Source organism: Centropristis striata, chromosome 4 (assembly GCF_030273125.1).
Source record: "Centropristis striata isolate RG_2023a ecotype Rhode Island chromosome 4, C.striata_1.0, whole genome shotgun sequence".
NCBI lineage: Eukaryota > Metazoa > Chordata > Actinopteri > Perciformes > Serranidae > Centropristis > Centropristis striata.
Genome location: NC_081520.1, coordinates 24,699,817 through 24,725,837, shown reverse-complemented (window position 1 = coordinate 24,725,837; position 26,021 = coordinate 24,699,817). Strand labels below are relative to the sequence as shown.

General features: G+C 39.9%; 2 protein-coding genes across 7 annotated transcripts; both read left to right on the top strand.

Annotated features, from left to right (window-relative positions):
- Window positions 1-143: 143 nt before the first annotated feature.
- On the top strand, window positions 144-12,656 carry LOC131970173 (von Willebrand factor A domain-containing protein 5A-like). 5 transcript variants are annotated; one of them, XM_059331479.1, is made up of 22 exons: window positions 144-731; window positions 1,740-1,787; window positions 2,017-2,219; window positions 2,305-2,527; window positions 2,974-3,140; window positions 6,765-6,879; window positions 7,134-7,306; window positions 7,411-7,499; window positions 7,590-7,734; window positions 8,119-8,198; window positions 8,286-8,400; window positions 8,543-8,701; window positions 8,835-8,938; window positions 9,542-9,765; window positions 10,035-10,088; window positions 10,260-10,277; window positions 10,499-10,540; window positions 10,691-10,753; window positions 11,093-11,173; window positions 11,709-11,878; window positions 12,133-12,256; window positions 12,346-12,656. In XM_059331479.1, exons 1-22 carry the CDS (start codon window positions 677-679, stop codon window positions 12,420-12,422), a joined length of 2,529 nt encoding a protein of 842 aa, XP_059187462.1. In that variant the 5' UTR covers window positions 144-676; the 3' UTR covers window positions 12,423-12,656. The 5 variants fall into 5 exon arrangements, with proteins under 5 accessions (XP_059187462.1, XP_059187463.1, XP_059187461.1 ...); XM_059331480.1 differs by having other exon boundaries at window positions 146-731; window positions 11,099-11,173; window positions 12,343-12,656; XM_059331478.1 differs by having other exon boundaries at window positions 146-731; window positions 12,343-12,656.
- Window positions 12,657-13,875: 1,219 nt separating this feature from the next.
- LOC131970171 (von Willebrand factor A domain-containing protein 5A-like) lies at window positions 13,876-25,528 on the top strand. Of its 2 annotated transcripts, XM_059331476.1 has the most exons (19): window positions 13,876-14,458; window positions 16,885-16,932; window positions 17,308-17,510; window positions 17,596-17,818; window positions 18,153-18,319; window positions 18,412-18,526; window positions 18,618-18,790; window positions 18,872-18,960; window positions 19,331-19,475; window positions 20,672-20,751; window positions 20,842-20,956; window positions 21,090-21,248; window positions 21,449-21,552; window positions 21,672-21,886; window positions 22,078-22,119; window positions 22,630-22,695; window positions 23,625-23,794; window positions 25,017-25,140; window positions 25,233-25,528. In XM_059331476.1, exons 1-19 carry the CDS (start codon window positions 14,005-14,007, stop codon window positions 25,307-25,309), a joined length of 2,769 nt encoding a protein of 922 aa, XP_059187459.1. In that variant the 5' UTR covers window positions 13,876-14,004; the 3' UTR covers window positions 25,310-25,528. The 2 variants fall into 2 exon arrangements, with proteins under 2 accessions (XP_059187459.1, XP_059187460.1); XM_059331477.1 differs by lacking the exons at window positions 20,842-20,956; window positions 21,090-21,248; window positions 21,449-21,552; ... (4 more) ...; window positions 25,017-25,140; window positions 25,233-25,528 and adding an exon at window positions 19,891-20,065 and having other exon boundaries at window positions 13,880-14,458; window positions 20,672-20,722.
- Window positions 25,529-26,021: the final 493 nt, after the last annotated feature.

Genomic DNA, 26,021 nt, shown 5'->3' with positions numbered 1-26,021 from the left:
TATCCCGGTGTATCACGCAGAATAAACCACTGGGTATACGCAAATCACTCCCCTTTACCAGTGGGTATAAGGCGTATCCCTGCGTATCACGTAGACTACACCACTGGTCTGGTTGTGATGAAGATGTCATGCTTTTGCGCTTTTGGAGACTCCAGAGGGTAAAAAACATTTGTTGTTCTGAACTCTTGGAACAGGACCTGCCGTAGGGGGCAGTCGTTTCTCGGCAAGAAGTCTCTTTTCGGAACAACACCGGACGCGTAACTTTCACTTTCACTTCCTCGTTTGACACGTCATATCTGCGACGTGCATTCGCTGTTTCTCCACGTGTCAACAAGAGAGAGGTGCAGTAAAACTGTATACATGTGTCCTCAGAGGCAGGCATTCTTCTGTTACGACTACATGTACTGTGTTTAGCAGGAACTGATGTAACAGCACGTCAACATAAAGATGCTGCAAGAAGGAGCTCGGTTATCGACATCGGGCTGTTTCTTTTTTTGCGACCTCCTCTGGAGCTGTTATAAAGCTGGACTGTGATGGTTGTTCTGTAGCAGTTCAGCTCTTATGATGGATGTGCCATAACTGTATCGTTTGATAACCGCTATTTAAGGGATATTTGGGACAAGTCAAAGACGAACTAATTCATTCGGCCGGGAGAGAGAAATACTTTACATTTAACATGTTGCTGTTTTTATGGAACAAACCAACGTGGGTCTGTGCTTTCTTGACATACTGTGAGTAGTTTCTTATTTATTCTTAATTTGTTTCTATGTAGAAACCGCAGTGGTGAAGGAAGTATTCAGATCCTTTACTTAAGTAAAAGTACCAATACCACACTGTGAAATTACTCCACTACAAGAACAGGTGCATCTCAGTATATTAGAATATCATGGGAAAGTACATTTCCAGTAGTTCAAGTCAAATAGCCCCAACAAAATATTGAGTCATATAGATGGACATACTATTCAAAGGCTAACATTTCCATATTAAACATACTTTTTAAAATTGGTCTTTTGTAATATTCTTTTTTTTTTGTTGAGATTTTGAATTTTAGGTCTTCATTAAATGTAAGCCATAATCATTATAATTAGAATACATTAAATAAATTAAGACATGAAATGTTTCATTCTGTGTGTAATGGATCTATATAATGTTTTATTTCCACTTTTTTAATTGAATTACTGACATAAATAAACTTTTCTATGGTATTCTAATTTATTGAGATGCACCTGTACAAGTCCTGCATTCAAAACTTACTTCAGTAAAAGTACAAAAGTAGATAATATATACTTATATAGTATTGATGTTTTATGAAAGCAGTGTTTTAATTTTGTAAAGACAGGGCTCATTTAATTAAATTAAATATTTTTAAAAAATTAAATATACTGTTATAAGATCTAATCTTAAAAAAAAAGTCTAATCACTTTAAATTGATCATGTTTCATGTTAAATCTCGACCTAAAAAGTAGCTAAAGCTGTCAGCTAAATGTAGTGGAGTAGAAGTATAAAGTTACAGTAATTAGTTCAATCCACCACTGTTAAAAGACATCAAGTAATGTGCATTGTAAACTATATAGAAATATGTGGAGAAATACTTGATGTAATAAATTAAATGAAGAAGGTGTAGTAACCCAGCATGATAATGTAACAATATTAACATATATAATGTTTTATTTAAATACTTTTTTGTAGTTTTTCCTCATGTCCAGTGCTGATCATAGTCCTTGTTGATTGTTGTACAGGTACGATGGTGAGCTGCTGTGGTCTGCTGACCTCCCTGAAGCAACCAGGTACAAATCTATTAGAACCCAAACAGACAGACATTTCCGATTTCCTCCATAACATTTTTTGCACGCACACTTCAATTATAAAGGCTTATGTCAGCTGTAATCGCTCTTGGGCACAAAATTGTATCGTGATTTGCACATTATGAGACGGAGACATGTTTGTCTACCATTATAACATAATAAGTTCTGACACAGATTATGTTAATTATGTTTCCTTCTGTTTCTCGGTCAGTTCCTCTGAAGAGCGTGGAGGTGGAGGTGGAGGTGAGGGACCATGTGGCTACAGTGGTCTCCACTCTGAACTATGAGAACAAGGAGGACAAACCACTGGAGGCAGTTTTTGTCTTCCCTCTGCCTGGAGATGCTGCTGTCTGTCATTTCAGTGCTAAGATTGGACAGACAGAGATTGTAGCTGAGGTGAAGGAGAAACAGGAGGTGAGCTGGACAGTAAAGACTTACTCACTACAATGGAGCTTAAAAACACAGTGAATGTTGTTGACATGTGTCATCTGTACTCCAGGCTCGTGAGGAGTATGATGATGCACTGAGCTCCGGTCGGCAGGCCTTCCTGTTGGAGGAGAGTGATCAGAGTCCAGATATATTCTCTATGAGTGTGGGCAGTCTGCCTCCAGGAGAGAGCGCCTCCATCAGGCTGGAGTACGTCACTGAGCTGGCTGTGCAGGCTGATGAAGGCCTCAGGTTTTCCCTTCCTGCTGTGCTCAACCCTCGCTACCAACCTAGAGGTAGGATAACCAATCACATACACTGGCAGAACACATTATCTTACACCTACTTTTGTAGGCTGGAAACAGTCTTTCAGCCTTTTGTTACGCTGACAGGTAGATAGGAATCAATATTGAATTTTGAGGTCAAATCAGAACAGATATTGTTGCTGACTAGTCAGGTCGAGGGATTTGAAAGCTCGATATTGGTCCTAACCTGAAGTAAGTCAAAGAGGGTAATAAGTGAATTAATTGGGTTTGGTTACTCTGTAGCTGCAACTGAGTTAGCTGTTTGTGCCCTTTGCTTAATTCTATAATCTTTATTCTGGATGAACACAAAAAATGGCCCTGAAGGTTTTAGTGTTAACAACAAAAAGTTGTTTTTACATTCAGTGTTTGTAACCAAAACCATCATCCAGAACTTCTGGCGGACCAAATATTCTGAATTTGCCTTATGTCATTTACAGGTAGTGAAGGCAACCCTGTGCAGGTGACCTCTGTTCCAGCCTCTCTGGTGCCCTACAGTCTGTCTTTCTCTGCCAGAGTGTCCTCTGCTCGTCCAGTCTCTAAAGTAGAGTCCAACTGTCCCCTGGACCCTCTCCAGTACCTCAACACAGAGCAAACCCAGGCCACGGTAGGTAGACTGATCGTGCATCTGATTTTCAGAACTGAGAATAAAACAAAGGGTTTCCCTGAGAAAACTTTCACCGCCTGATGGTAGAGAAGCCCACTGGCGGTCCACCGTGTTTTTGTAAAAAAAAATGTTAAAAGTTGACAGGAATTTTGAAACTATTTGTGTTATTATAAGTCATTTATTAAAAATATTTAAATGTAGAGTCTTACAAAAAGTCACAATCTTGGCAAATCTTGAAATACAGTTTTAACAAACAAAAAAAAAACACAATTAAATAAATATTATCAAATGTTTTCACATAAGTTAAATCCTAGTGAATCTTAAAACAAGCCATTGCTGGTCACATTTAAAAGTAAAATAAATTAACATAAATAAAAAAGTGCAAACATGGCCAAGGGGTAAAACCAGGGGCGCAGATGGGATTTTTGAACTGGGGGGGGGACGAAGCTGTCAGCAAATGATTTCAACTCAATGAGTTAATCTTCCACTCCATTCCTTAACCCAAATATGTTTTATTTAAAAAATAAATAAATGAACTGTAGTGTAAACAACAACCAACATATTACATAAATAAAAAGAAGTTTGTACATGAAATTCCCAGTGCAGCCAAACAAATTTACTGACTTGAAGCTGACTCAATGGAGGACCCAAAACATCTCTAATCCTTTCATTACCCTGAACATACTGCCGGGGAATTTCTTGTCTGTCCAGTCTGTCAAGCCTTTAGAACCTGTGTTTCCCCCAGGATTTTCTGAGCCTATGATGGGGGGACCCAAACAGAGTAGGGGGGTCCGGGGGCATGCTCCCCCGGAGAACATTTTTGCCCTAAAAGCCTAAATTGGGTGGCCTCTCGCACTTTCTAATGCCACTATTCCATCTTAATCATTGCATATTTTAATGAATTATTGTAAATGAGAATAATGGTTCTTCTATGTTTTATTTAAGGCATCATATTTTGATGGTCTTCTTGTGAATTCTGTGGTGGACTCTGCTAACACATCCATGTGCTCTTATTTTGAAACCTACATGTGTTTGATTTATTTTGAAGGCGGGTCTAACACGTTCTTACCATTTCGCCTTATGAATGGCGACGAATGGAATTATGTGTTTAATTTACACTGAAAGTCAGTACTTGGAGCTTGGAACAACGTCGGAAATTCTGACATTCGTGTAGACCTTGAACGCACCATTAGCCGCCTGACTCTAAAGAAAAGCCTGATGGCCTGTCAGGCCTATAAAGCACTGTAGTGGGGCGGATTAGCTCAATATTTTACAACAATCGTTCACTTTGTGATAAAAGCATGAAATTTGGTAGATGTGTTGGTGAATATGTTTCGAACAAATCTGGATATTGGGCCACCTCAAAAGCGCCCCCTAGTGGCTGTGGCAAGCATTTGTTATACAAATAAATCAATGATGAATAAAAACTGTCCTTTTAATAATACCAACTGGTGATGAATTGTATATTGTTGGAAAGCCTGATTAGTCACCTTTACAACGAGGTACAGCTTGTAAGGATCGTGCATTCATGGAATGAGCAACGGGGCTAAACGTGTGGGTAGCACCCCCCAAAAATGTGCATCCCCTGTGTAGTGGGGCGGATTAGCTGAACAATCGTTCATTTTGTGATAAAAGCATCAAATTTGGTATACTCATTGCTGAATACATGTTTAATGAATCTGGATATTGGGACATCGCAAAAAAAATTCTGATGGCTGTGGCGGCCATTTTTAAAAATGGCCATTTAAAAGCGGCCATTTTCAAAAATGGCGGCTTAGCCAAATAAAGGGACACGCCGGACAAAAGCATTCAATTTTTTCCACATACTCTCTATCATTATAGGTTTCAATTTTTAGTAGGAGCCACTTCATCAAGATTGCGGTGATGGCAGCCATATAAAGTCTATGAGAAATGCTATATCTTCCAAGCCACTTAGAAGGTCAATCTTGGTGTCAAAATATACATTTTCTGGGTCCATGAATCATTTAAAGCTATTGAGAATATCACTAGATGATTATTTGATCAAATAGATATGTTCTTTTTCACAAAGACTGGGCAACTCGCTTCAAGTGCTGCAGCAGGGAATCCTGAGTTGAAAATGTTTGGAATCAATGTTCACGGGAGAGTGTGGATTAGCTGGCATGTACACTGCTCAAAAAAATCAAGGGTACGCTTTCATCTCATGTCAGATCTTGATCAACAAATTATTTACAGTGACTCATCTAGTGATATTCTCAATAGCTTTAAATGATTCTTTGACCCAGAAAATGTATATTTTGACACCAAGATTGACCTTCTAAGTGGCTTGGAAGATATATTGGTTCTCATAGACTTATGGGTTATATGGCTGCCGTCTCCTATCTGCAATCTTGATGATGAAGTGACTCCTACCAAAAGTTGAAACCTATAGTGATGGAGAGCATGTGGAAAAATTTTGGTGCTTTTGTCCGGCGTGTCCCCTTTCTTCCCAAATCTGGTCCAAAGCCGCCTGACTAACTGTGATGGAGTTATAAAATACATTTAAAAAAAGAAAAAAAGAACCACATGGGCAAAGGAGACATATGACATATAGATTGTGTGCGTGTGTGTGTGTGTGTGTGTGTGTGCAGAGAGAGATGTCCACATTCCACAGGACATAATTTAACAGTGTCTTATTAAGCTTTCACACCCAACAGCCACTGATACATGTTCCAAGCTAACTAGCTAGCTTAAGTACCTGTTTTTCTTGCTAATTTACTTTTCCGCCAAGGCCCGTGATGATTGTTTTTCTCTTTAGCCTTTATGATGTTCATAGCATATTTTATTCATAATTATAACAGGTGAAATAAAATATTTAGACATACCTTGATGGACAGTCCACTGCACTGCTTGTCCCAGGAGGCAAATGCTAGCTAGCTCATTTGCTAGCTAGCTCGATGGCTAGCCCGATTGTGGTGGGGCAGGAAAAATAACTGAAAGAGTGTCTAACTGGATTTTTGTTAATTTAATATGTGTATTTACATTTTTTTAATTTACGTTTGTATATTTAGTTTACATTTTTTAAATATTTTAAGAAATAATTTAAATATTTTTTGTAATTTTAACGAAGAAAATGACTGCTATGGCCACTAGGGGGCGAATTTGCGATGGCCTAATATACAGATTTGTTTGAAACATATCCACCAACACATCCACCAAATTGTGTGCTTCTATCACAAAATAAACAATTCTTGTGATTTATTGAGCTAATCCGCCCCACAGGGGATGCACATTTTTGGGGGGTGCTACCCACACGTTTAGCCCCGTTGCTCATTCCATGAATGCACGATCCTTACAAGCTGTACCTCGTTGTAAAGGTGACTAATCAGGCTTTCCAACAATATACAATTCATCACCAGTTGGTATTATTAGAAGGGCAGTTTTTATTCATCATTGATTTATTTGTATAACAAATGCCTGCCACGGCCACTAGGGGGCGCTTTTGAGGTGGCCCAATATCCAGATTTGTTCGAAACATATTCACCAACACATCTACCAAATTTCATGCTTTTATCACAAAGTGAACGATTGTTCAGCTAATCCGCCCCACTACTGGGGGAAACCCTGAAACCTATAACTTTATTTAATGTGTTTTGTGAACTGCAGGTGAAGTTGTCTGCAGGACACAAGTTTGACAGAGATGTTGAACTGCTGATTTATTACAAAGATGCTCACCAGCCCACTGCTGTGGTGGAGGCAGGACAGGCCTCTGCCAAACCTGGTGAGTGTAAATTAATATAGGTTCTTTTTTATTCTTTTCTTCTTTAACATATAGCACTCCTGTAGCGATGACAGTTAGCTCTTAAAGTTATGTACTTACTTGATTCCTGTGGTCTATGTCTAGTACCTTCAGGTTGAATGCACTTATTGTAAGTCGCTTTGGACAAAAGCGTCTAAATGACATGTTTCAACATTCACCTGAAACATTACGCATGTTGTATTATATGTTAAAAGCTGTCTGTCTCTGTGTTCCAGGCACTCTGATGGGTGATCCAGTAGTGATGCTGAGTCTGTACCCTGAGTTCCCCCAGGCTGTGATGTCTTCAGTCGCCTCACGTGGAGAGTTTGTGTTCTTACTGGATCGATCTGGAAGTATGGGTTCACCTATGAGCAACAATGGCAGTCCAGAACGCATTGACAGTGCCAGGGTATTTATTATTTGCTAATTTTGTCATTCCTAGTGTTCCTCTCACACTGTGGCCTACATTACTTTTTCTCTCTTTCTCTCTTCTCTTTTCTCTCTTCCTTTAAGGATACTCTGCTGCTCCTGTTGAAGAGTTTACCAATGGGCTGCTATTTCAACATCATCAGTTTTGGGTCCAGATATGAACACATCTTCCCGTTAGTCACTCCCTCAGTCCACTCAATCTAACAGATTAGTTTCTGCATTTGGCGTCAATGTTTGTGCATGTGTGTGTTTGTTGATGGCAGTAAGAGTGTGGAGTACAGCCAGCAGACCATGGAAGAGGCTCTGAAGAAAGTTGAGGAGATGGAGGCTGATCTGGGAGGAACAGAGATCCTTGAGCCCCTCAAACACATTTACAGCCAGCACTGCATTCCCAATCAACCTAGACAAGTAATACACACACACACACACACACACACACACTGGTTTTTCAAGAATCTAGTGTCAGTATAAATGCTATACAATTAGGTTCTCAATTATGTTTGTGACAGAAATATGATGCTCTGATAGTTTGGAATTTTCCCGATCTTAAAATCCACTTTTCCCATCTGAAGGTGAGAGATTTGTTGAAATAAAGAAGCACACACAATATCTGGGAAACTTTATACTCAGAAGGATAATGTGCCACTGAGCAATTTTCATAGGAACGAATGGGGCACAGCCTCCAACACTGTAACCAGTTCTCTTTATACCTCCATAGAACATCCTGGGGATAGGGCAGGGGTGTAGCATGTAACCTGTAGCTTAGAGTGATATGAAAACTCTTTTCCCTAGCTATTTGTCTTTACTGATGGAGAGGTGACAAACACCAAAGAAGTTATCGATCTGGTGAAGAAGAATTCAGGCTCCCACAGGTGAAACCACTGAAACACTACAAACGATCCATACAGTACCCAGAATATGTTCTCTGTTGTGTTCAAAACTAAACTCCTGTATTGTAGGTGTTTCTCTTTTGGGATTGGGGAAGGGGCCAGCTCTGCTCTCATCAACGGGTTGGCCAAGGAAGGAGGAGGTCACGCTCAGTTCATCACAGGGACTGACAGGATGCAACCCAAAGTAAGAGAGACATCACAGTAATAATGTACATTTTAATGAATAATGCAATTTGGACAAAAGACATGATCACAAATGGAAGTAAATATATTAAGCAAAATCTCAGTGCCTCTCACAACTTTTTGTAAACTTCTTTTCTCATCAGGTGATGCAGTCGCTGCGATTTGCTCTACAACCAGCTGTGGTCGACATCTCAGTCAAGTGGGATTTACCAGAGGGAGTCTCTGTCACTGATCTCTCTCCACCAATCACAGCTCTTTTCCAGGGTCAAAGGTCACTGGTTTATGCCCAGCTCACTGGACAGGTAGGAGCAGCACATCTCATAGTTAAAACTAAGTAACTTTCTGGTTACATGTGTCAGGTTAGAATAAAATGAATTGGAGTCATTTTATGTAATTATGATAATTCTGGTTTACAACACTGTGATGTTTTCTCAGAGTTCAGAGGCAGCAGAGGGCTGTGTGACGGTGAAGTACAGCCTGGCAGGTCAACCCTCTCAGAATCAGCTCTGCTACAGTCTCAAACCTGCAGAGGACACTGGGTAAAACAAGTTTCTCTCAGACAGAAGAAGATCTTTAAAACAAACAGTTCATTTTGGTTGATTTGATTTGGCTTGATTTTGAGGCTGCACATTCAGATAATAGCACTCACTTACATTTGTGCCTACATGGGCTTCTATATGAAATATGCCATTCATAACATAACTGGAAAGACATCACGCAGTAAAACAACATTAAAAATAAGCATTAGAAAGCCAAAATGCCAATTAAGATTTATGAGTTGCCTTGTATGGAGATAAACTTTCCAGGACCAGCCTTTTTAAATATCATCATGTTAAACACAGCCATGTTTCAAAGAAAGGGACCAAAGACTTTAAGTAAAAGAGATAGAGGTGTTTGTTTGTTTGTGTGTGTGTGTGTGTGTGTGTGTGTGTGTGTGTGAGATATCTCTGTCAACATGTCTTTGACAATCTAAAAAAAACTTTCTGAAAGGTCAGACATCCACGTTCTCGTCAGGATTATGACCAAGTATTTGTAAAACAAATGACATCCTCATCAGCCTCATTTATACTTGTACTGATTAACTCAGTTAGTAATAATGGAAAACATTATCATCTGTGTTTACTCCTATGTCCTGTCTGCAGATTAACAGTCCACAGGTTGGCTGCTCGGACTCTGATTCGCTCCCTGGAGATGGAGGAGAGAGAGCACAGAGGGGAGGGAGATGGAGGAGTGAAGAAGAAGAAGGTGGTGGAGCTCAGTGTCCAATCAGGAGTGAGCAGTGCCTTCACTGCCTTCATTGCTGTCAACAAGAGCAATGGCGAGGCGATCCAAGGACCTCTGGTGCGCAGAAATGTCCCAACACCCAGTAAGTGTTTTGTTCCAAGAACAAAATAAAAAGAAAGAAACATGTTCAGTTTAACCAGAGTATCAAAGTATTCCACATGTATATACACGTGTTCCATGTAAGTGTTTTATTTTTTTTCCAAGAACAAATGAAAAAGCAAGAAACATGTCCAGGTCAACCAGAGTGTGCATGTTGCATGTTTCATTATTAAATAATTATTACCATTTATCAATTTATTATCCATCTGATATTTTTGTTACAACAAATATCCTATTCTCATTTTATTGCAGTGTCTATTGCAGCTAGTAGTTACATGATGCGTATGGCTCAACATATGCAATCCGGTGAGTATTTTTTTCAAGATTAATTTAAGGAACATGTTGAGTTCAACCAGAGTGTGCTTGTTGCATGTTTCATTATTATTATTATTTATCAGTTAATTATCAATTAATTGTTCACTATCTTTGTTCCAGCCGATGGCCTTCATTTAATGTCATTGTCTCTGTTTATTGCAGGGCCTGCTCCTCACTTTGGTAAGTTAAAAGGTTCATTGGCTTTTTGAACACACTTCACTGTATTCCTACAGCACTACTGGAGTGGAATTTCTCATTAACCTCTTTGTTTTCGACAAACAGTTATGTTTTATTCATAAAGTATGAAGAGTTAATTGTCAAAAACAGATAAATAAGCTGTTCATTATATCAATAGATCATTTCTGAAAGCTAAAATAAAGAGCGGTGTCTTTTTAAAACAGTCCATAACAAGAGGAGACATGAAGAGTGTTGCAGTGAAGATGGTACTGTATCTGTTTAGGTTTTTATGGAATTATTAGTTACACAAACACAATTTAATGTCCAATTAAGAAACATTCATTTTGATCAATGATCATTAAATGTTTTGGTATGTTTCTGCTATTGTAACACTGCATTTTTTTCTGCGCTAACAGATGACGATGTGGATCGATTCCTTTTGATGGATGGATTGCATGATGAGTTAAACAGTGAAGATGGTACAGTATCTGTTTTTTTTTTTTTTATGGAATTATTAGTTACACAAACACAGAAATGTTTCAGCAGGTGCTTTCAGATTGTGTCCTGAGCTTTATTATATGTCATTTATTTGGGGTGCTGCACAGGTAATGAGTGGATTATCACTTGGTCTGAGCTCATGAGACTGTTAAATCTAGTCGGGGTCATCGGAGTGAAGCAAATCACGATCAGACTAAAGGAAAACAAGATCAAGCAATAATTTGGTGCACTGTACATTCATTTCGATCAATGATCGTGAAATGTTTTGTTTGTTGTTTGTTTCTGCTAATGTAACAGTGCATTTTTTTCTGCACTAACAGATGAGGATGAGGATGAGGATGAGGGTGAATCCGTTTTGATGGATGGATCTCATGAATTTCAAGAGTTAGAAAGTGACGATGGTACTGTATCTGTTTTTTTTTTTTTTAAATGGAATTATTAGTTACACCAACACAGAACTGTTTCAGCAGCTGTCTTCAGATTGTGTCGTGAGCTTCACTATAGGTCATTTATTTGGGGTGCTGCACAGTTAATGAGTGGATTATCACTCGGACTGAGCTCATGAGACTGCTGAATCCAGTCAGAGCCCCTGGAGTGAAGCAAACCACGATCAGACAAAAGGAAAACAAGATCAAGCATTAATTTGGTGCACTGTACATTCATTTTTATTAATGATCGTTAAATGTTTTGGTTCGTTGCTGTTATTATGACAGTGAACTTGGACTTTCTTTCTTTTCTAACTTTTTTAAAGAGTCAGACAGTGACGATAGTGCAGTATCTCTTTTTGTTTTGTGGTACACAAACTTGACAACAGGCATTGATTATTTTTATACAGACTGACAAATTTTACAGGGAGTGTCAGTGTATATATGCATGTGTATATATAGCATGGCTTCATTGCTGTACAGATTTTTGCGTTTACTCTTTATATTTTAGATCACTCCTTACTTCAGCGAAGCAGCATTGACCCCAAGCAGCCTCCCAGAGACCCTCTGCTGCAGCTGGTCTCCCTCCAGAAGGCGTCTGGCTGCTGGGTGCTGGATCCAGCTCTGGCTGCTGCACTGGGAAAGACCAGCGAGGAGGTGGAAAAGCACAAACCTGTCGCGGTGGGTTATTTAATGATAAGCCTAGTACCAAGAATAGCTCATATGTGTATCGGGGGATTTTGAAAGAAACCCCTCAAAACACTTAATACCTTTTACTAAATCCCCTCAAAGTCTTCCCTTTATACAGTATGAGTTTGGACAGACGTGGATGTAAACTGCAACATGACTAGTCACTTTTCTCCTGAATTTCTCTTTTTTCCTTTTGGTTTTTAATTGTCTCACCTCCCCAATAACTGTATTTTTTGATAAATTAGGTGGATGAGGATGTGTGGGCCACCATTCTGGCTCTGATCTGGCTTCATGGTTTCCAGATGGATGCTCAGGAAGAGTGGGAGCTTCTGGCTATGAAGGCTGTGTCATGTCTTCGTGCTCAGAGAGGTAACAACCAGAGTAAAAAATGCTAAATGTGTGTTTTTAGCAGTATGCAGCTATCTGATTGCTTGTTCTTTGTTGTTGTTTTTCAGCAGCGGGTGTGACAGAGAGTTTGGAAGCTGGAAATACTCTGTTGGGTTGCAATGTACAGAAAGACATTCTGGGATTCTGAGGTTTCCATTAAAGTTGTTGTTTTTCAGTATTCTTATGGCACTGAAGCAGATTTACTGCTCCAGCAACCAATTTACATTGAATGTTACACTTTGCACTAACTGTCTCTGTAATATTGTGTGCCTTCGTATATATATTTGCACTGTCAAGGCAGAGGATTGTTCTGCTTTGTGCCATTAATGTTGCTTTGTTCTGGAAATTGTTTCACGTCAAAATTTAAAGTGGAATCTTTGGACCTGAAATGTCATTACTGAATCATGCATGTCAGCAAAAAAGGGACAATTTTTACTGCGGTCAAGTGAGCTGTCATTCGCTTCTCCGTAGTCAAACCAGCCGCCCCTATATATGTAGTGCGCCCGTATTGTGAGGCCCAAATACCAGATAAATATGGAAATAAGATTAGTTGCATGATATTCACAGAACTATTCACTGTGGATTTTTAAAAATAAATAAAACACCTTTGGATATAGACTGTACAGTAAAATATTAGATTATATAAAAAAAATTATTAAAATGATGTAATAATGTAATAATTAATGTCTGTTAATATAATAATTAACGTCTGTTTCCAGTCAGTAATTTCACTTTAAGTACATTTTAGAGGACCTTGGGTATCTAATTCAAAATTGATAAACATGATACAAATGGATGTGATGACTGTAGACATGAAGAAACAGTAAAACTGTAGAACATGTCATAATATTATATTGTCAGAAATATAAGGAAGAAAGAAGGCAATGGGTTCAAATCCTCACAAAAATTGAATTAGAGCTTGGTCTAATAGATATTTTACAGAAGAACAAGCGAGTAAGACCACTAGTATCTGAGACAAATTAGCCCTCTGAACCATGAAATGAATGTTTTCTTTAAAATAATTCCAAAATACAGCATTTATGGTAGAAAGAAACTATAAAAACTGGCATTATCATCCAAATTTTTAACTTTTTGACAGTCCTGGAAAGGATCAACCTATAGAGGTGCATCTCAATAAATTAGAATACCATAGACAAGTTTATTCATGTCAGTAATTCAATTCAAAAAGTGGAAATAACACATTATAAAGATCCATTACACACAGAATGAACCATTTCATGCCTTAATTTATTTAATTTTTTTAATTACAATGATTATGGCTTACATTTAAAAAAGTCTGAAAAGTATGTCCACCTATATGACTCAATACCTGGTTGGGGCAATTTGACTTAAACTACTGGAAATGGACTTTTCCATGATATTGTAATTTATTGAGGTGCACCTGTATAGTGCAGTGAGATACAAGGCCACGGTAGGTAAAATGTAAAAAGAGCAAAGAACGCCCTGAAACGGGTCGGGGAGTTAATTAGATAGAGGAGATATGAGGGAGTGCTCCAGCCTTTCTGGTCGACACTCCTCACCAGTTGGTGGCGTTTTAACACCGACTCGTAGTTAGTTGACCGCCTATAAACCCCAAAGAAGAAGACACCAATAACCACCTCAGAAGAAGAACAGTGGAAACACCATACCAGCGCTCTCGTTATTATTTCTCCCTACTTTCAGGGGCGTAACATAAAAAAACGGGCTAATTGGCCACAGGTGGCAGTATCATGGCTGGGTCTGACAGGGGCGTCCTCCAAAGGCTCACTAGTTCACAATTAAGGATGGGGCGAGGCTCACCACTTTGTGAGGAACTACGTGAACAAATAGTCCAACAGTTTAAGAACAACGTTTCTCAACGAACAATCGCAAGGAACTTAGGGATTTCAACATCTACAATCCATAACATCATTAAAAGGTTCAAAGAATCCGGAGATATCTGTGCTCGTAAGGGGCAAGGCCGAAAACCGACCCTGGATGCCAGTGAGCTCCAGTCCCTCAGACAGCACTGCATTACAAACCGACACGACTCTATAAAGGACATCACTACATGGGCTCGGGAACACTTTGGAAAACCGCTGTCGGTAAACACAGTCCGTCGCTGCATCGACAAGTGCAAGTTAAGACTCGAGCATGCAAGGAGAAAGCCCTCCTGTAAACACTTCAGCGAGCCGACGGTTGACGGTAGGTCTAAGACAGTCTCTCACGTCAAACAGCTCGTTGTAGGTTGCATATAAGAATAAAAATGTCACGAGTATAACTAACAGCAGAGGGACAGGAGACGGACTCAGGCTGTCAGAGGGACAGAGGTGGACTCAGGCTGTCACAGGGACAGAGGACGGACTCAGGCTGTCAGAGGGACAGAGGTGGACTCAGGCTGTCACAGGGACAGAGGACGGACTCAGGCTGTCACAGGGACAGAGGACGGACTCAGGCTGTCAGAGGGACAGAGGTGGACTCAGGCTGTTAGAGGGACAGAGGTGGACTCAGGCTGTCAGAGGGACAGAGGTGGACTCAGGCTGTCACAGGGACAGAGGACGGACTCAGGCTGTCAGAGGGACAGAGGTGGACTCAGGCTGTTAGAGGGACAGAGGTGGACTCAGGCTGTCAGAGGGACAGAGGTGGACTCAGGCTGTTAGAGGGACAGAGGTGGACTCAGGCTGTCAGAGGGACAGAGGTGGACTCAGGCTGTCAGAGGGACAGAGGTGGACTCAGGCTGTCAGAGGGACAGAGGAGGGACTCAGGCTGTCAGAGGGACAGAGGTGGACTCAGGCTGTCAGAGGGACAGAGGAGGGACTCAGGCTGTCAGAGGGACAGGGGATGGACTCAGGCTGTCAGAGGGACAGAGGTGGACTCAGGCTGTCAGAGGGACAGAGGTGGACTCAGGCTGTCAGAGGGACAGAGGAGGGACTCAGGCTGTCAGAGGGACAGAGGTGGTCTCAGGCTGTCACAGGGACAGAGGACGGACTCAGGCTGTCAGAGGGACAGAGGTGGACTCAGGCTGTCAGAGGGACGGGACGGACTCAGGCTGTCAGAGGGACAGGGGATGGACTCAGGCTGTCAGAGGGACAGAGGTGGACTCAGGCTGTCACAGGGACAGAGGACGGACTCAGGCTGTCAGAGGGACAGAGGTGGACTCAGGCTGTCAGAGGGACGGGACGGACTCAGGCTGTCAGAGGGAAGGGACGGACTCAGGCTGTCAGAGGGACAGAGGACGGACTCAGGCTGTCAGAGGGACAGAGGTGGTCTCAGGCTGTCACAGGGACAGAGGACGGACTCAGGCTGTCAGAGGGACAGAGGTGGACTCAGGCTGTTAGAGGGACAGAGGTGGACTCAGGCTGTCAGAGGGACAGAGGTGGACTCAGGCTGTCAGAGGGACAGGGGACGGACTCAGGCTGTCAGAGGGACAGGGGACAGACTCAGGCTGTCAGAGGGACAGAGGTGGACTCAGGCTGTCAGAGGGACAGAGGACGGACTCAGGCTGTCAGAGGGACAGAGGTGGACTGAGGGATTTGGGGCCTGAAGACAGACATAGGTATGGAGTCCTTATCCCACCACTGCTGAATTGAAGAGCTCCTACAAAGGTGTACAGGCTAAATATGGAAATAATCTGTCAGGAAAAAATAAACATGAATAAACAATAAATATGCACCAGCACCATCCACTGTAAACCCTGAAAAGCACAAAAACTCAATGAATAAAGAGTCTGATATAACCTTGATTGCATAGATACAGGCTTTTACCTTGGTTGTCCCTCAGTCCCCCTGATATAAACTGCTAACTGAACATGCTACTTGCTGCTGTATTGTGTTTTATTTTGTTTCCTTGTTTATTCTAGTAAAGTTTCCCAGTTTCTCCCAAGGTGCAATAACAATCTTTCTCCATGTTAAATGTCAGACAAGCTAGCTAACATCAACTGGTTTTGCTGTGTTCAGTATCAACAGGGTATCCACAGGGTCTTAATTCCAATAATTTGAATTTAAGGCCTTAACATGTCAAAAATTATCTTAAAATTAAATAAAATGTCTTAAATTCGATTTTGTTACTTAAAAAAATGCATTAACTTAAGTCTCGCTTTTAAATATTTTAATTTTTGAGGACACTATAATGTAACTACAAAACGTAACTAAGTACATGTGCAGCTCAGTCACAATTTGAGCTGTGAATAAAGTCATACACTTTGCAAGTAATTCCGGGCCTCCAATTTTCTTTCATGTCTTTTGTACTTTTTTGCCAGTATGGATGTGAAATGGGTTTTAAATTGTATTTTTTACGGTCTTGAAAAAGTCTTAAATTTGACTTCATGAAACCTGCTGATTAATGAGTTTCTGTGCCTTTAGCTGTTTGGGGGGCACCTGGTTCACTAATCAAAAATTTGAACTGGGATCCCCCCGCCCTTATTGCCCTTTCCCCATTTAAGGGCACCCTGGGGATACTTTATCTGGTTTTGTCTATCACACGGTTTTCATACGAAGGAACCAAAATGGGGTGGCTGCCTGTTCAGTTCTATGGTCATGTTATCCTGCTGCAATTCTCCTATTTGGCTTTCTCTGAAATATTATTTAGATACAACTTAATGGTTTTATAAATGTACTCTTTTTGTTACATAGGTACAAAAATCAACTGCTGTGGTCTGCTATCTGTCCAGAAGGGTCAAGGTAAAGAACTTCAAATCCAAACTTATTTTCTTTATTCAGACATAAAATTAGATGTTAAGTTTTAGCACCCTGCTGTCAGTGTTGTGGTATGCTGCATACATTCAGTTGTTTGTGTCTCAGTATTTTTTGTATTCCTTAATGCCATGTGTGTAGAAGAATAATGGGGTTTTGAATTTTCTGAAGTATGTCTCTTTATGTGTGCAAAAGGTGTGTGTTTGAGCCACAGGGGGGCAGCAAAGGAGGTTTTCTATTAAAAATTGGAGAAGGGAAGGAATACAGACTTTTTGACTTGAATAATTATACTCAAGTATCATCATTGAACCATATCATTAACCAGATGTAAATTTTGAAGATTGTCTTCTGTTTCTCGGTCAGTTCCTCTGAAGAGCGTGGAGGTGGAGGTGGAGGTGAGGGACCATGTGGCTACAGTGGTCTCCACTCTGAACTATGAGAACAAGGAGGACAAACCACTGGAGGCAGTTTTTGTCTTCCCTCTGCCTGGAGATGCTGCTGTCTGTCATTTCAGTGCTAAGATTGGACAGACAGAGATTGTAGCTGAGGTGAAGGAGAAACAGGAGGTGAGCTGGACAGTAAAGACTTACTCACTACAATGGAGCTTAAAAACACAGTGAATGTTGGTGACATGTGTCATCTGTACTCCAGGCTCGTGAGGAGTATGATGATGCACTGAGCTCCGGTCGGCAGGCCTTCCTGTTGGAGGAGAGTGATCAGAGTCCAGATATATTCTCTATGAGTGTGGGCAGTCTGCCTCCAGGAGAGAGCGCCTCCATCAGGCTGGAGTACGTCACTGAGCTGGCTGTGCAGGCTGATGAAGGCCTCAGGTTTTGTCTGCCTGCTGTGCTCAACCCTCGCTACCAACCTAGAGGTAGGGAAACCAGCTAAATGTAAACAACACCTGTACACTCAAAGTAGGTCAAGGAAACAATCAATACCAGTCAATTACACTGGCAGGAAAACAAGTTGTTCATCAACTATGCTGACAGTCTGCAAATAGTCTGTGATTTTGAGACTGCAATCAAAATGATATGATAGAAAAATGAAATCCTGGCTGAGTTTATTTTTTCATATAAACACTAAAAAATGCTTGCAAAGCTCTTGAGATCTTTTTTGGTTATCCAGAACTTCTACGTGACACTTCAGCAGGATTCTCTTTCCATAATATATTACAGCATTGTTTGTCTGTCTGTACTTGTTTCCAGGTAGTGAAGGCAACCCTGTCCAGGTGACCTCTGTTCCAGCCTCTCTGGTGCCCTACAGTCTGTCTTTCTCTGCCAGAGTGTCCTCTGCTCGTCCAGTCTCTAAAGTAGAGTCCAACTGTCCCCTGGACCCTCTCCAGTACCTCAACACAGAGCAAACCCAGGCCACGGTAGGTAGACTGATCATGTGTCTAATGATTATTCCGTAATATTAATGAGAATGAAATATATCACTTTATTTCATGTTTTTTGTGAACTGCAGGTGAAGTTGTCTGCAGGACACAAGTTTGACAGAGATGTTGAACTGCTGATTTATTACAAAGATGCTCACCAGCCCACTGCTGTGGTGGAGGCAGGACAGGCCTCTGCCAAACCTGGTGAGTGTAAAATCATATAGGTTTCATCATTCACCAGAAACATTACACATGTTGTATTATATGTTAAAAGCTGTGTGTCTCTGTGTTCCAGGCACTCTGATGGGTGATCCAGTAGTGATGCTGAGTCTGTACCCTGAGTTCCCCCAGGCTGTGATGTCTTCAGTCACCTCATGTGGAGAGTTTGTGTTCTTACTGGATCGATCTGGTAGTATGGGTTCACCTATGAGCAACAATGGGAGTCCAGATCGCATTTTCAGTGCCAGGGTATTTATTATAATAAATAAAGTCATTCCCAGTGTTCCTCTCACACTGTGGCCTTCATGAACTTTTCTCTCTTCCTTTAAGGATACTCTGCTGCTCCTGTTGAAGAGTTTACCAATGGGCTGCTATTTCAACATCTTCAGTTTTGGGTCCAGCTATGAACATGTCTTCCCGTAAGTCAAGTCCTCATGTTACTCAGTCACAAAAATGTGCTACATTCTTTGATTTCACAGTTTGTAGATTTGTAACTCTTATCAGCTCTTTCAGCAAACAGATAATTGATGAAATGAAGTGATTCTGCAAAACCATAGTTTATGTTTAATGAGTGAGTGTTCACGCCTGATATTTGGAAATTATTTGTTTCAGCATAATTTATTCATTGCAACTGCAGTACAGGAAGACATGTTTAAGTCTGTGGAATGGTTATGATTCCACAGACTTAAACACTGAGCTATAAAAGTTGGTCTCAGACTGGATATATGATGGGAAGTTAGTTGTGCTACAACCATCCACCACCTGACTTAGTTCTTTGTGTATCTGCAGTAAGAGTGTGGAGTACAGCCAGCAGACCATGGAGGAGGCTCTGAAGAAAGTTGAGGAGATGGAGGCTGATCTGGGAGGAACAGAGATCCTTGAACCCCTTAAACACATTTACAGCCAGAGCTGTATTCCCAGTCAACCTAGACAAGTAATACACACACACACACACACACACACACACAGTTTTTGTTCAAGAATCTTGTGCCAGTTTAAATGCTGTTGGGGTTTACGCCTATGTGGGTCTCAAAGTTCAAAAGTGTTTTTAGATGGCTATCAGAATTATTCATAATTATCATACATTATTATTAATTATATTAAAGATGACTTTATTTACTCTAAGTCAACTTGAGATGGGGCATCACAAAAGATAGCCAGTTTAGTCAAATCTGTCTCATAAAGTTACAATTTCAGTTACAATTTGGAACTCTGATTTAATTATTAACTTTATAATTATAACCAAGACACTGGTTGCTGCTTTCTTCCAGGGTTTGTTGCTCGGTGCAAACCCACTCTATTGGCTCCTGCTGTGGAAGTAAACTCTGTGTTCACTAATCACAATCTAGATGCACAGAGCAGTCTGGGGAGATGGGAGGCTGCGTAGCTGCAGACCCCCTTATCTCTGGAGAGAGAGTTCAGCAGGAAGCCTCTGTCCTCTGGAGTCTCCAGGGAGAAGTCTTGATCCAGGAGAGAGGATGGAGAAGAGAGAGTGAGGAGTGGAGTTGCAGAGTTTTATAACTGGTGAGACTTCCTGTGGTGACAGAGGTCTTTCTGACCAATAAGGTTATCTGTCGGGGCAATAAAATGGAACTAGTTTTGGTGGGTTTGGTTTGGTGACTGTGTCCTCTGTTGGAGAACTAAGGGATCTAGAATGTTGTTGCCTTTACATTCAAACCAGCCCAATATGTACAAATGAACAAAGTCCATCTGTGGCATACCTTTGGTCCCAACAATGCCATGCAATTAGGTTCTCAACACTAGGGGCTCTGTTCTGTGACAGAAGTATGATGCTCAAACAAAGGCAGAAAATGTCAAAACCCACATTCACAAGAGGCAAGCAGGTGTTACAGATACACTCAGATCTCCTTCTGAATGTCTGAGCTCCTCATGCTTTTTCTAAGGATGACTGCAGCACTATCAAGGAAACTTATCTTGGTTGCCTTTATCTGTTAGTACCTCCTACCTCTTCTACTCGCACCTTTCCAAGTACAATCTGGAACTAACTAGTTTATTTGACTAATACTTATGATTCCTAGTAAGTGTACTTTTAATCTTCTTCAAACTGTTTAATCCATATTTGTTTTTGAAACAGCAATATAATACTGGTGCCTCAACCTTCCTTTCCAGCTATTTGTCTTTACTGACGGAGAGGTATGGAACACCAAAGAAGTTATTAATCTAGTGAAGAAGAATTCAGGCTCCCAGAGGTGAAACCACTGAACACCACAAGAAAGACCCACACGATTCCCATGTTCAAGTGCTGTGTGTGTGTTCAAAACTAAACTCCTGTATTGTAGGTGTTTCTCTTTTGGGATAGGGGAAGGGGCCAGCTCTGCTCTCATCAACGGGTTGGCCAAGGAAGGAGGAGGTCACGCTCAGTTCATCACAGGGACTGACAGGATGCAACCCAAAGTAAGACATTATTGTTATTCCATCGATTTAAATCAAAAATGCAATTCAGATAAAAGACATGATTACAAATGTGAATATAGTCATTGTAAACAGTGTGTCTCTCAACTTTTCTGAACTTTTTTTTTCTCATCAGGTGATGCAGTCGCTGCGATTTGCTCTACAACCAGCTGTGGTCGACATCTCAGTCAAGTGGGATTTACCAGAGGGAGTCTCTGTCACTGATCTCTCTCCACCAATCACAGCTCTTTTCCAGGGTCAAAGGTCACTGGTTTATGCCCAGCTCACAGGACAGGTAGCAGCAGTTCATCTCATAGTGGAATACATACCTGCTCTTTATTATTTAAATTAGTATTTAGTGATATAAATATACACTCCTCCATAGCATTGATCAGCAAACCTTGAAACTGTTACATTTCTTTTAATGTGATCCCTCATACTAATTACGATGTAATGACAGTAATAATATTTTCTAATACTGAAATGTTTTCTCAGAGTTCAGAGGCAGCAGAGGGCTGTGTGACGGTGAAGTACAGCCTGGCAGGTCAACCCTCTCAGAATCAGCTCCGCTTCAGTCTCAAACCTGCAGAGGACACTGGGTAAAACAAGTTTCGCTCAGACTGCAGAAGTTATTGATTTTTATTTTATTTTTTTAATACGCAGTTATAGTAATGAAAGGTTAAATCCACCTGTGTTTATTCCTCTCTCCTGTCTGCAGATTAACAGTCCACAGGTTGGCTGCTCGGACTCTGATTCGCTCCCTGGAGTTGGAGGAGAGAGAGGATGAAGAAGAGCATGATGAAGGAGTGAGGGAGGTGGTGGAGCTCAGTGTCCAATCAGGAGTGAGCAGTGCCTTCACTGCCTTCATTGCTGTCAACAGTGATAGTGAGGCGATCCAAGGACCTCTGGTGCACAGATATTTTCCAACACCCAGTGAGTGTTTTTGTTTATTTCAAAGAAAAACTTAAGGAGCGGGAAACATGTCCACATTGGACACGTCCCATTATTAAATCATTCTGATTGGTTATCAGTTTATTATCAATGCACTGTGTGATATTTTTGCCCCAGCTGATGCCTGTTAATTGTCTGTCATTGTCTAAAATCTTTCTCTCTTTCCATCGCAGCTCATGTCGATCTCCTGATGGTCCGTGACAATGAAGACATTTGTAAGTAAAAGCTTAATTGACTTTTTGTTTCTTTGTTTTTTTTAGTACAAGGTGCAGTGCTTCATACACAACAAGAGTTAATTTGCAAAAAAGGATCAACGCCATTCTGAAAATTAATAAACTAATTGAAGTTTAAGTGATTATATTTTTGAGTGCACATCAAAAAAACATGTTTTATGAAAATGTTTAAAGAGAGATATCTTTTATATTTATATTTTTATGTATATATATATATATATATATATATATATATATATATATTTTGTCTATGTACAAAAACACTTTCTGCTGCTACACTTGTGTGCAATATAAATATTCTATTTTTACAGTTTTATATTGCTACTTTATTTATCTGATATTCCAGAGTACAATCACTGTGAGCCAATGCAACTGAGTTTTGTTCAATGTGCATGATTTTATGTATAACTGAATGACAGAAAAGTCTGTCTAAATCTAAAAAAAAGTTTTATTAGCTTTTGCTCTTGTAACAGTGCTTTTTCCCTGAGACAGCACATTATTATGGAATTTTGGAAGATGGTGAGGATGATGAATTGGAAGGGGTGTGCAGTGACAGAGGTACAGTATCTGATTGTTTTTAGATACAGACACAATTTGCAGTCATTACAACATGAATTGCTTCTTTTGTACAGACCGATGCTGATGCTTTCCTAAGAATAAATGTGCTCTTCCACTTTTTAAAACCTAATGCATGGTAGTAAATGTTGGACAATCAACACTCAATTAAATGAGTCAGATGCAAGACAAAATGTATGACACCAGGAATTCTTGTTAGGCTAGAGATAGTTTATTCTCATAAGCCATCATGAAGTATTCCCATAAACTATCTGAGAAAAACAACCTGCTAGTTTATCCCTATAAACTCTGGAGCCAAACACTGTGCAGGTTCCTTAATGTCAACTATCCCATGGAGGCAAAAGACACAAGAGACTGCACCAACTAATTATTTACAAATATCTTTGACTCATGTTGCCTTTTTTAACATATGTTGTACTGAATTAATGACATTCTGACGCTTCAAAGAGTAATTTGCAATCTCAGAGTTTTACTTGTTGACACAACTGTGGTTTCTTTTTTTAAATTAAGTGTATGGCATATATTTAGAATCATGTGACCTGCAAGTCTAAATCTATAACTGCCATCTGACAACCTTCATTAAAAAGAAAATCCTGATGCGAGGATGAATTGTGAAACATTTAACATTTTCTCATGATAATTATTTTGATGTAAAATATGTTTTCTTCCAGGCAATCCAGCATGACATTTGTCAAGTGAATAAATTGAAGAAAAAAAACGATAAGCTATTTTTTACATATACAAGCACATGTGTAATTTGAACAAATCAAGAAAATGGATATAAAACCTGAAATAACTGTGGCTGCAGTCAGCTTAACTGCAGTATACTATATCTACACAAAGAGAAAACTACCTATACCAGTTGAATGATTAGCTTTTATCTTTGCATTTTCTGTAATTCTTTTCCTCAGACTTATGTGCTGGAGAGGTTGAGGTTGCCAAGCCCAAGCAGCCTCCCAGAGACCCTCTGCTGCAGCTGGTCTCCCTCCAGAAGGCGTCTGGCTGCTGGGTGCTGGATCCAGCTCTGGCTGCTGCACTGGGAAAGACCAGCGAGGAGGTGGAAAAGCACAAACCTGCTTCGGTGGGTTATTGTCAAAGATAATAACACAAATATATACAGTATATATATGATTATAAACACAAGCTTAGGAAGCTTAGGTTTAATCAATAGAAATGAATCTCAAAGTATTTGTGTGTGCTGTCTCATTTAAGTATGCCTCCTCTACAGCCAGGGGGCGTGATGTTTTCAGGTCGATTTCATCCGTCACATTCCTGTGAAAATGCTCTCACAAACGATTTGTGGGAATTTCTTGAAATTTGGCAAACATTTCAAACGTGATATGACAATATGAAAATTTCACAAAGACGTAATGACATTTTATATCCTAAATGTCAAAGGTAACATCATAATGTCTGTCAAAACACTTTTCTGACCATCAATGCATAATCCAGTTAAGACTGTAGAGATGTGGAAAGAAATCGATTCAGCATAGTATCGCGATAATTTGCATAGCAATATTATATCGATTCATGACCGACAAGTATCGATATTTAGTGTTCCCGGGACGTCAGTATTTGCGGAGGCACTTTTAAGAAAATACTGGAGATACTGGTATGAAACTAGAAGATCTAAGGAATCTTTAGGCACCATATGCATTAGGATATTGTTTTGGGAAGTTGTAGAAATAACCATGCAAAGTTAGCCTTTTTTTATGTTTCATGGTGATTTCAAAGCGGTCATGTGACCTCTGACATCATGCTATCTCAATGAAAATAGGCTGTCTGGGTTCCCACAAGTGAGATGAATAGACTTAGAATTTTCTCTGATTTGACAAAATAATGTCTCATTGAATTTAATTTCTGGACACAAAATGTAGCTAAACAGTTATATCGCAATATATTGTATTGCAATGCTTAAAATCACAATAATATCGTTTCGTGACTCAAGTATCGAGACCTCTAAAAAAACAGCATGTTCTCCACTGGAAAATATTAAGTGGAATTCTGCATGTCAATATAGTGATGCTAAAAAAATACACTTCATAACTTTTATTGATTCCTTCAAAATCTTATATATATATATATATATATAGGTCTGGATGGACATGGATGTAAACTGTAGCCTGACTGGTTGGTGGAAACATACAACTGCTTGGTTGTAATGTATTATGTATATATATATATATATATATATATATATATATATATACTGTTGTTGCTGTTGTAATAATGGTTTAAAACCGTTCCATTAATTTTTTTTCTTTCTCTTTTGTTCTCTTGTTTCCTTTGGATTGCTGAATTAGGTGAACAAGGCAGTGTGGGCCACCATTCTGGCTCTGATCTGGCTTTATGATTTCAAGATGGATGCTCAGGAAGAGTGGGAGCTTCTGGCTATGAAGGCTGTGTCATGGCTCCATGCTCAGAATGGTAATAATGAGTGATGAGGTGTTGCTTCTAACAGAATGTGTATAGTGTCATCCATTTGATTGTTTTTTTTTGGTATTGTTTTCATTCAACAGCATTTGTGTCGGATTGTGTTGAAGCTGGAAATACTCTGTTGGGTTGCAACGTGCAGAAAGACATTCTTGGATTCTGAGGTTTTCATTCAAGTTGCTTCTCTTTGGGATTGGTACACTGAAGCAGATTAACTGCATCCTACAACTTTAAAATCGCATGTTATATGTAGCACTATCTACCTCTACAATATTGTAATCCTTAGTATATTTGCACTGTCAAGATTTCTGTTTTGTGCCATTACTGTCGCTCTGTACCAGAAATTGTTTTACTTCAGAAAATTAAAGTGGAATCAAACATATTTCTCTATGCAGTGTTTCATTGTCTGCACTATGCCCCTTAGTGGTAATTGAATATTAAATTACACTAAATTTAGTTCAGAAATATGAAAGACAAATATGGGGTATGCAATGCAAATCTTTTATCTTTTAAAACAAATGGAAAAACTTAATTAATTAAATAATTCCACTTGATTTTACTCTAGTACCTGTTTGGGGATTTTCCACAGGATAGTTAACATTAAGGAGGTCTGCACACTGTTTGGCTCTTGAGAGTTTATATAAACTAGCTTGTTATTTTTACTCAGATAGTTCATGGGAATAATTTATGATGGGTTTTATGAGAATAAACTATCTGGAGCCTAACAGTCACAGACTTCCTTGTTTCTTAATGTTTTTTTCTTGGTCCCTCTTCAACAATTTGCAAACAAATCACACCAACGTCACTTTAATCCAGCAACGTCTTGAAACTTTGATTTTAAACACTGGCCAACTGTTCTCTACTTTCTCCTCTTC